Source organism: Gavialis gangeticus, unplaced genomic scaffold (assembly GCF_001723915.1).
Source record: "Gavialis gangeticus isolate Ggan-Ray unplaced genomic scaffold, GavGan_comp1, whole genome shotgun sequence".
Taxonomy (NCBI): Eukaryota; Metazoa; Chordata; order Crocodylia; family Gavialidae; genus Gavialis; species Gavialis gangeticus.
In genome coordinates, this window is record NW_017729024.1 from 129,977,506 (window position 1) to 129,988,602 (window position 11,097).

Genomic DNA, 11,097 nt, shown 5'->3' on the forward strand with positions numbered 1-11,097 from the left:
TTTTTTTTTTTTTTTTTTTTTTTTACTTAAAATGCACTATTTTTCTCTTTATGTAAAAAGTATTAAGTACTTGGTCACAATTTTTGCATTCTGGTGTTTGACTTCAGAACTGTCTACTTACAAATTTGTCTCATCACTCTAGGATGGCAAAGGGAAAGCTATAAAAGCTAATCCTAGTTTTTTTTTGGGGGGGGGGTGTTTTTTGTAGACTGATGAAGAGAAAAGACAAGGTCTGCCTGTTGTAATGCCAGTATTTGATCGTAACACCTGCAGCATCCCAAAGTCTCAGATATCTTTCATTGATTATTTTATAACAGACATGTTTGATGCCTGGGATGGTAAGAAGTTCCATGTTTTTCTTTTACCTGTGGTACAAATGCATTATAAACTCCCCTTTATTCCAGTATGCATTATGTCACACTACTGCATAGACTGTTTTCTCAGATTTAGTAATTGTGTGTGCAGTTCTGAGTGTATTATGGTCATGAAGTTCTTAATAATTTAGTCAAACACTTCTCTAGGATGGTTTAGACAGGGAGGATCCTGCCTTGCACAAGGGTTGGCCTAGATCAGTGGTCACCAACCTGTCGATCTCAATCAACTGGTCAATTGTGGAGCCTCTGACAGTTGATCTCAGTCTGTCAGAGGCTCCATGATCGGGAGCGGCAGGATGTACGTGGCTGGGCTGAGCCACGCCCCCTGCCGCCCAGGCTGGGCTGGGTGAGTGGTGTCAGAGCCTGGGCAGCTTGTTTGGGAGGCAGGAGGGGTGGGGGGCAGGGCACAGGGTGGTAGAACCTGGGGTGCCCTTTACTTACAAAAAAGTGATCTTCATGATTAAAAGGTTGGAGACCACTGGCCTAGATGACCTACTGTGGTCCCTTCCAACCCTACTTTTTTTATGATTCTAAACCTCACAAAACCAGCCCTTAACTTTAGTATAATTAATGCAAAACTTACACTCTCTCTTTCGAATAAGCAACTATATATCCTTTTTCTTAAGTTCATGTTCATTTTCTTGAACTAGCTTGAGTAAAAATTTTTTTTTGTTTGCCAAATTCCTCCTATATCAGAAAATTTCTTCTGAGCAGATAAAAAGTTAGATTTTCCAGAATCTCTGATGAAGACAGTGTTTGTAAGAAAAGGGCTTGCTTAACTGAGCTGTTGCTTTCCATACATAAAGACAGCACAGCATATCCTCTATAAAGCTCTGTAAGGGTAGCATAACTCCAAAAGGGGGAGAAAAGGTTACACTCAAACTCCCTGGCAAATTAATTGCAGCCAATGTAAACTTAGGGCTCTGGCAGGATTCTACTAGCTTCTGAGCACCTTAGCATACTGCAGTATTGTACAGTCTGTTGTTCCTTCTTTCCATTTCAGCATTTGCACACCTACCTGTTTTAATGCAACACTTGGCTAATAACTACAAACACTGGAAAATGTTAGATGAGCTGAAGTGCAAGAGTCTCAGGCTTCCATCAGAGAACAACAACTGACGGGAAGAAAACCAGACCTTCTGATCTACCAGTCTCACTGTGAATTATTTACTAACTTAGATACAAGGGTTGGTGTTTCCTTTAAAATGAACGGACTGCAGCAAGGAGAAAATATTTTATTCTCCACTTCTAAATCACTCTAAAGTCTACAAAAAATTGTTTTCATAAAGGTACTTATTCGGAAGCTGAATAGACACCCTTTGGAACTATCCTTTTGCGGCAGCACAGGTACTTCTAAAGCTAACTTCTAACCTTATACACATTTGTCAAATGTAACTAGTACAGTTTTAGTTACTGACAAAACTATACTGAGTACAAATGGTTCTAATACCGAAGCGTAATGTTTGCAAGGAAAATCAGAATAGGTTAAACAGGACTAAAAAAGTGAAATCCCCACAATTTGGCATAAATTGCAGAAGTATTTCAGAGAAACTCCTTTGAACTTTAGCACTGAAAAGAACCTGTGAAGTAGAGCAAATGAAACCTCAGAAATAGGATAAATAGGTAAATACTGCTGATTTCAGAAAGGACTGCTTTCTAACGAATGCCTAGAACTTTACCCAGTTTGTTATTAAACAGATTAAATATAAAATTACCTCTCTCATGCAGCACATTATCAACCTACTTCTCTTTTCCCATACAAAATTTTGATGTAATAAAATCAGTCTAGTCCAATTAAAATGTGTTATGTGGGAGATTAGGTTGGCCCATATTATTGCTGCCATTCACACTTTTCTCTGCTATCCTGGAGAGATTACCATAAGAAGTGGTGTCAAATTTTACATAAGCCATTGCAATGTGGGATTGATCCTACATCCTTTTAAATAAAATGCTGTTTGTACACATGATTGCTAATATTTTAAATTAATCTAAAAATTTTATGACACAAGGCCATATATTGTAGTACGTTACAGTAAGGACCTGCAGCTTTTTAAGAGTTTCCAGGTTATACATTACAGCAGCATTATAATTTATAATGCTTTTTGCCCTCCTCGTAGAATACTGTTTTATTATATGATGTAAGAAGTATTTCAAAAGATGTAAATAAGTTAAAAACTGAACATAGTTTTTTCATTAGTTTTAAAATATGAAATTATGCTAAAGCTTCCAAAGCACAAATGCATATTTTTATACATCTCATTTTAATCACTTGCAGAACATGAGTTCAGATTTTAAACTATTCTCAGAATATTTGGTTAATATATCCTAAGAAAACTGCTGATTTTTAACACTGTGCACTCCAGGCTGCAGTAATGAGGTAGATTAGAAGCTGTGACTTCAGTTAAGGAGGTAATAATACATTGCTTATCAGAAATAAAGGACTTGGGACAAGTTATTTATCCCTCTTGTGCTGTATCAGGAAGCAAACCAGGTAAAAAGAAAATGGGCTAAAATAGCAGTGGAAGAAAACCGACCATGATTGCAGTTTCCTGCAGGTAGCTTACATAATGTGCCAACCTTTTTTCTATGTTTTGTACCAAGTTATGTAAACAAATAGAAACATTCATAAAATTTACGTGCAGAGAAATGTATATAAGCTATATTTTTGTTAGAATTGTAATAGAACCTTACTTTTGTCACAGCTAAGGCAGTTTGCTCTGTATAATAATGCTGCATTGTGTATATATGAAGAATGGTGTTTTTTGGTGAAGTGTCTATATTCATTATTTCTATATGTACCACTATCAAGTTCTAGTTACATTTTTTCAATGGATTTCTATTCAAATAAGTTGACCTCCAGTTTTTCTACTATAAAAAATTTGCTTTTCTTATGCCTTGATATCAGAGCAAACCTTCTGTTAATAACTGTACCTTGAACCAAACCTACTAAAGACTGAACTCTGATTGCAGCTCATGTTAGAGGAAAGGGGGAAAGACCTGTCATGTTTTCAAAGCTCTGTCATTTTAACTTCATTTGTTAAACACAATATTAGTTGGAAAACAAACATGTAAAGCATTTATTTTAATTCACTGTTACCAAATTTGATACCCATTTCAAACTCTGATAGTAATGTGGGAAATGTTATCTACACAAGGAACCTAAGAAATAAAGCTCATCCCTCAGTTCTGTTCATCTTCTACAGCTTTAATTTGAAGTCAATATTAGTTTTAAGATGGCACTATTTCCCCAGCCAGTGACTACCTTGTCCAGCCTCAATTTCTGTTTAATCGGAGTACAAATAGACCTAGGTCAATAAAAGCCTTAGAGAGCCCTCTTAGAGCACAAAACCTGCAGGCATTAGTCTCAATGAGCCCACTTGCCAAAGCTCTCTAACCTTCTTAAAGCCACAAAGTAACCTACAGATCTTCTTGTTCCATGATGGTGCTATTTCAGAGGTGCTTCTGTTTACATTCCTATTAAAATAAAATGCTTTCCTCTGGTAATTGCCATTAATATTTAGCACAAAGGCATTACCAAAAAAATTGGTATCTTCACAAGGCTGACACATGAGAAAACTAATACTGTCAGCTGAAAACGTAAATAGGAGTGAAACTTCAGATTTTGTCAGCCTAACTATATCCTACCCAACTTAGTCCTCAGCAGTTAATGTTGTAAGAATTCATATTTTATACTTGTAACAGAAGCATGCTCTAAAATCATATCACATCCATCCTCATTGTATTTACTATCACCTCCAAAACTAATGGCAACGCACAGACAGCCTGCATCATTTGGGTTCTATTTCACACCCCCAACAATTCAGGCAGCTCTGCAAGAAGAGTATCTTGCAAGGAAGTCTATTAGAGACAATTTTGCCATTTAAATGTCAAACCAGGAATAATGGCATTTTTTTATTAGTATAAAATATACTTGAAAATTCAAGAATATTCACAGCTGCATTACATTCTTGTAAAATGCACAATGAGTTTAGTGAACAGAAGTGTTCAGTTAAATAGATCTATTTTTCTACCAGGTATTCATTTAAGAGCACTCACAGAGAATGAAACAATTTTCATGGTACAAGAAGAAAAGGATAATAGGAAGATGCTCGCTCTTGCTCCCCATGTTAGACAAATGACATGATAAGTGGAGCCTCTGAAAAAAATTAATTGTTTCTCAGTTTCTCTTCATGATTTAGTAATATATATAGAGAGAAGTAAGTCACTGCTTTCCTGGGAAAAGCTGATCACTGAAATACTTTTTTCTAGGTCCAAACTGAAAAATAAGCCCAAGAAATATGTTGCCAGTCTTCTGAATACCGTGCCTTTTCTGAAGAAATTGTAAATATCTGCTCTAACGGAAACAGATGCAACACACTTGCTGCTTATGAACACATTTATGTAGCGCAGGGGTGAGCAAAATGGTGAATTCCCTTTTCCAGATTCCATTTCCCAGCAGCCCCTGCCCACGTCGCTGCCACCAATTTCCACAGAGAACTAGCAGCAGTGGGGCCATGACAGTGTGGGGCCAGAGTTTCCATGGAGATGACCCCAGCAGTGCTGGCAGGGCCCACGGCTGCGCGGGGAGCTGCTCTGGGGCCAGGGCTGGGATCTTACAGTGATGACAGAGTGATCTGGAGCCAGGGCACAGCCACGATCCACTGCCTGCAACCCCTGCCTGCTGTTCTGATGTGGGCAGAGACTGCTGGGAAATGGAATCTGCTGCAGGCCCAATCTGGCCTATAGGCCAGACTTTGCCTGCTCCGATGTAGCAGAATTTGTCAGCCACAGATTCACATTCTCACCTACTAAACATTAATATACACAAGACTAAGGAAGCTGCATCAGCTGCAACTGGGAAGCATCTCTACAACTCTCAGTAGAACTGCCCTAAACAAAAAGCTTGCTGCCAATTAAAAGACTTCAGCTTAGCTCATCCCTTCCCAGCAGAAGGGAAGCTGTTTCCAACCAAGCTATTTCCAGTCACAGTTGGCTGGAAATGTTCATGTTCTGAAGATCCAAGGGAATGCCAGTGCTTTTTATTCAAGTCAAATGAACTTCAATGAATAAATCATATAAATAAATCATAATCAATGAATAAATCAAATTGTTACTACACTTCCTCTTGTGCACATCAACTTCTTTTTAGCCCCAAACTCACAGCTACTGCGATCTATCAGCATCCTTGTAACTACATGGGTATTGGACTTTTGGCAAAAAAGAAATAAGCAGTCATTGTCTATTCTCCTTTCTTCTCCAACAGGAGTCAAAGAATCACAGGTCTGGAAGGGATTTTAGCAGTCTTCTAATCCAGGAGAGCTCAACCTCCAACCTGTAGGCCAAATGCAGCCCCCACGAGCCATGGAATCCAGCATACAGGGCTCCCCAAAGGTCAGGAAATTTGACAGTGGGGAGAAGTGACAGTTAATACTGCTCCCCCCCTTGCCAAAATCCCAAGCCCTGTGCAGTGGCTTGAGCCAAGCTAAGACCCTCACCCAGCCAGGGCCATTTCAAGTCTGGGCCACTCCTGCTCTCCCCTGGCACAACTTGCTCAGGACCACCTCAGGCTCCTTTTTCCTCCCCTGCCCTCCCACCCCATGGGCCTGGGCCATGCTTCCTCCCCCTGCACTGCTGGTTCAGGGCCTCGCCATTCTCCTTCCCTCCATGAGGCTAGGTGACACTCCCTTTCCTTCCATCTGGCTAGACTGGAGCCAGGCTATGCCCCCTTCCTTCCACTGGGTTGGGACATGCCCTCTCCCCCACCCCCCACTGGATCAGGCCGGGTTGCCACCTGCCCCAGCCCAGCGACAGGATGGGGACCTGCTGCACCTGTCCCAAGCACCAAATTGGGTCCACCAGCAGGATCTGGCCTGTGAGGAACCAGCCACTGCCCCTCCAGCCTGCTGGATGAAAAAAGATCAGACACTGCTGTCCTAGTCTAGCCCCACTACACCAAGGCAGGATGAGCGATTCCTAATGTTATTCTATTTGATGACAATGCTTATGATAATTTTCTGCCAAAATTTCAACACTCGCCACCACCACAAAAAAAAAAAAATCTTCTGGCTAAGAGGAATTCTACAAAGGAAGACCCCTATGCTTTCTTTCCCAATTCCCACATGCATTTGGTTGATGTAGAAGTGTTACAGAAGGATTACCAGAAGGACAAAAAAACCCAAACACTAAACAGCTCCATCCAAGGATTTCTGCCTAATTCTGACCTTCAGACATATCATTTCTTTAAAAGAATATAATGACTAGTACTAAAACAATTCTAATTGAAAGATTATTTTCAGCAGTTTAGATTGTTGATGCCAAGGTTTTAACACAATTCGCAGATTCATTGAAATCTGACAGGCTTGTTGTGAACGCTTATGCTATAGCTGTTCACAACCAAGTTATGGGTATTATGCCTTTTTAACAATGGTTCATCTCCCTTAGAACAGCTAAATTATGGCAACAAGCCCATGTAATAGATCTATTAAAGCTAGGGAAGGAAGCCTCTGGCCCAGAGAATTTTAAGCCAGTGTCACTTCTGTGTTACCTTTATAAGCTTTACAGACGCCTTATTCTCAGTCGCCTGTCACTTCATACTGAACAACATCTAATTTCAGAACAAGACGGATTTAGACCAGTCCTGCACTGGCCAAATACTAAACATCACACAGCACACGGAAGACGGATTTAAGAAAGGGATGATAACAGGTGCTGTGTCTGTAGACCGATCAGCAGTATACAACACAGTTATCAAATGCCATCAAAACCTGCTAGCCAAAGTCTACAATATGGTGATGCAAGACTACAACCTAGTGCAGCTCATCTGATCTCTTTTGGAAAACGTGTTTTTACATAGCACTATGCAAGAAACAGAGCCACTAGAGACCAGAAAAAAATGGCCTCCCACAGGGGAGCACGCTAGGATTGATCCTTATTAACACATATACCAATGACCAACCCATACAAAGTAATACAAGGTCCTTCATATACGCGGATGATCTATGCATCACATAGCAAGAGAAGGATTTCACCACTGTTGAGAACAAAGTGATTTGTGCACTGAGCAACCCTCAGATTACTACAAGAACCAGCTTCATGCCAACCCAACCACGACGGAGGTCACAGCTTTTCACCTATGCCATAGAGAAGCCAAGTAGAAATTAAACATTACCTGGGATTGAATCCCACTGACTAATTACCCGAACCCTATGCACTTCAGGGTTACACTGGACTGAACACTTACCTTCAAAGTATATGTAGAGAAGACAAAGGGAAAATCCGCGCCTGTAACAACATACTTTGAAAGTTGGTCACCTCAAAGTGGGGAGCAAACAAATTACATTACGAATCACTGCTACTGCCTTGTGTTACTCCACTGCAAGGTATGCATGTCCAGTATGGGAGCAATCAATTCATGCCAAGAAAACAGACTCAGTTCTAAATGACAGCTGTCATGAAATAACAGGAAGTTTAAAGACAACACCAAAGGATACCCTGTGCTTACTGGCTGGCACTGCACCACCTGAGATCAGAAGAAAGGTAGCAAGCCAAAAAGAAAGATAATGGCAGACAGAAGACCTTAGTCATCCACACTATGGTCACAGAGAAGTAACTAAATGGCTTCAAATAAAAAATAATTTTATGATTAGTGTTGCACTGTTGGAAATGACAGCTGACAGGCACGACTAAGGTTATGGAAAGAAAGATTACATGCAATCAGATGCTTTGAAATGGACCTGGAACTCCAGGAAGATCTTCCAAGAGGGGCAGATCCAGATGGGCCAAAACGGCAATACCTGAATCGCCTGCATGTGCAAACTGGAAGATCAAAAACAAACATGACCAAATGGGGCTCCACTAATGACACACATATGCAAGTGCAGTGAAATTTATGCAAGTGTGGTTTCATAGTTTCAGTTGGTAGGGTTGGAAGGGACCTGAGCAGATCATCAAGTCCGACCTCCTGCCATGGGCAGGAAAGAATGCTGGGGTCAAATGACCCCGGCTAGGTGTCTATCTAGCCTCCTTTTGAAGACCCCCAGGGTAGGAGCGAGCACCACTTCCCTTGAAAGTTGGTTCCAGAACCTAGCCGCCCTGACTGTGACAGTTAAGCAACAGAAGTTTAGGTTAGATATTAGGAAAAACTCTCACTATAAGGGTAGTAAAGCATTGGAACAGGTTACCCACAGAGGTAGTGGAAGGTTGGAGGTTTTTAAGACCTGGATAGACAAATCCTTGGCTGGGAAGATCTAATTAGGGATGATCCTGCTTTGAGCAGGGGGTTGGACTAGGTGACCCCCCGAGGTCCCTTCCAACCCTCATTTTCTATAATTCTAAGTGCAGACTACAGAGTACGCTCATTTGCTGACTGTTTGGTGAGATCTGTACAAAGGAGGACCTTGCGCTGCAGCAATGGAAAGAGCTACTGCTTGTGCACAATTCTGGAAAAACATCTTGTTTACAACAGGGACACAATAAGAAGTCATTTAGAGAACAAGCATACCTGCCATGTTTGCTGATGCTAGGATACTATCGTTTCAAATGTGAAAAAAAAATCACATTTGTCTGTTTAGCACAACAGTAATTAATACTAGAAATGGAAAAAATACTTATTTTATTGTCTGGCATTTCAAAGGTAAGTCCTATTATACAGTTATTTCTCAGCATTTACGATTTGTTAAATAGTTCAAATGTCCTTTTACATTCATACTTAATACACACCCAGTGCATGCAAGGCTTAGCCCTTACCAATCAACTTAGAACCTAAGTTGCAAATCACCATTTTGCTCTAGTTTCTGAAATAATGTCAGACTGCGCAGCTGAGACTCTCTCTCTCCATCTTTCCACAAAATAATCAGATGATCAGCAGAGCACGTCACCAGTCCAAGTTCACCAAAGAACAGGAACATCTGCAATGGAAACCATTAACATTACCCTGCTGTATATGTAGGTTTTAGGCAAAATCATTTACATTCAGCATACAGCAAAAGATAACATAGAAAGAATGTCTGAGACAGGTAAGCTGAGACAACAATATTTTAATTCAAATAGTGTAACTCCCTAATATAAAGAACAATGCAGGACTGTGAAATCTCTATGCTATACATCAGCTGTACCATTAAAATATTAGTCACATAACCAAAACTTCTGTGCAACAGAAATTCTTTTATCAGTAAACTAAGTGCTGTAACAAAAGCAGGTAAAGAGAATATTTTACAGATAGGGAAACTGAGTGCAGAAGGGTACAGCAACCTGCCCAAGACTACCCAGCCGGCCAGCAGCAGGCTCCTGAATTGCAATCCAGCTCTCTATTCACTAACCCAGGGCTGTCAACTGGGAGTACACATACCCCCAGGGATACTCAGAAAGGTGCTAGGGGCTACACGTGGGCAGACAGGGACAGAGCGCCGCCAGGCACCACCCTGTGCTGCCGCCTCCCAGGAGCAAGGCTGGAGGGTGGGGCTGAGGGTAGTGGCTCCCCTCTGTGGGCCGCATAGGCGCTGCCAGCTGGCTGGATGTGCAGTGGGGGGAGGGGGGGAAACTTGTCTTATATTCAAGTAAATACAGTACGTTCCCAACTACTGAAACACCATCCTTTACAGGGGTTCCCAACTTTTTTAGGCTAAGGACCAGCAGACCAGAAGAGACCATGGACTGGCAAGCCGCGGACTGGAAGTGACTGTGGACTGGCAAGCAACAGACCAGCAGTGACTGGCATACTGTGGGCAGGCAGCCAATCCTTTTTTTTTTATACTCAGTCGAAAAAACTGTTATAAAAATACTGTTTAAAATACTGTACAGTATAAAAATACTGTTTATGCTCAGTATAAAAAAGTTGGCTGCTGGTCCACAGTATGCCAGTCACTTCCAGTTCACAGTTTGCCAGTCCACAGTCACTTCTGGTCCAGCAGCCAGCCCTCCCTCGGCCTGGCACTGGACCACAGCTCAGGGGTTGGGAACCCCTGCTCTACCCTCTTTCCTTTCTGGAAAGGTCTTGAGAAAATGGCTTCCTATGTCTGCAACAGAAAGGAGGACCAGTTAGATAAATGGGGAATTCTCCACCACAGCAGTGATAGCTCCATGTTGTTCAGTTTTACATATATAGTCTTGATGATATATATGGGATTAACTAGATGCATCTAGCTAGGTGTTCTACCCATGAGACTGCCTGGAAGGACCGGGTCATAGGCACTCTGGCCTAATGAGTAAGCCAACAGGGGAGGGCTAGAAACAGGTGCTGGGGGACCCAGAGCCACACTAGGCAGCAGAAGCTTGAGTCCAAGTTACCAGACATGAGGGGAAATTCCAATAGCAGAGTCCAAGTCACCAGCTGAATGTGGGGCTAAATTACCAAAACAGAGCGTGACATCCAGAGTGGCTTACCACAGCATTGGCTGCAATCTGTTACACAGCTAGACTTACATGGAAAGGCTGCTCTCTCCAGCAACCAATCAGGAGGCCCTAACAGTGGTCAAATGGTTCATCAGCCACGATTAGGCTGCTAGTTAAGAGGCCTGGCAGGTTTGGCAAAGTGGGCAGTGGCTGCCTGCTTGCCCCCCAGAGAATTTCCTTCTTACACTGAAGTTTCATAGGTTTCATAGATTTCATAGATATTAGGGCTGGAAGGGACCTCGGAAGATCATCGAGTCCAGCCCCCCACCCAAAGGGCAGAAAGTCAGCTGGGGTCATAGGATCCCAGCAAGATAAGCATCCGATTTGCTTTTGA

The 11,097-nt window shown here is 41.8% G+C and overlaps 2 protein-coding genes across 2 annotated transcripts in view; one reads left to right on the forward strand and one right to left on the reverse strand.

Moving 5' to 3' along the window:
- Positions 1-3,569, forward strand: part of PDE8B (phosphodiesterase 8B) — a 226,123-nt gene extending 222,554 nt beyond the window's left edge. The window contains exons 22-23 of the mRNA XM_019517729.1: positions 209-338; positions 1,378-3,569. Of these exons, the coding sequence (XP_019373274.1) occupies positions 209-338; positions 1,378-1,493 (246 nt within the window). The 3' untranslated portion in view covers positions 1,494-3,569. The remainder of the gene's footprint in view (positions 1-208; positions 339-1,377) is intronic.
- Positions 3,570-8,967: 5,398 nt separating this feature from the next.
- The window catches only part of WDR41 (WD repeat domain 41), a gene marked incomplete at its 5' end in the record, with an annotated part of 55,650 nt that continues 53,520 nt past the window's right edge, over positions 8,968-11,097 (reverse strand). Inside the window, one exon of the mRNA XM_019518247.1 lies at positions 8,968-9,280. Coding sequence (XP_019373792.1) covers positions 9,128-9,280 — 153 coding nt within the window. The remainder of the gene's footprint in view (positions 9,281-11,097) is intronic.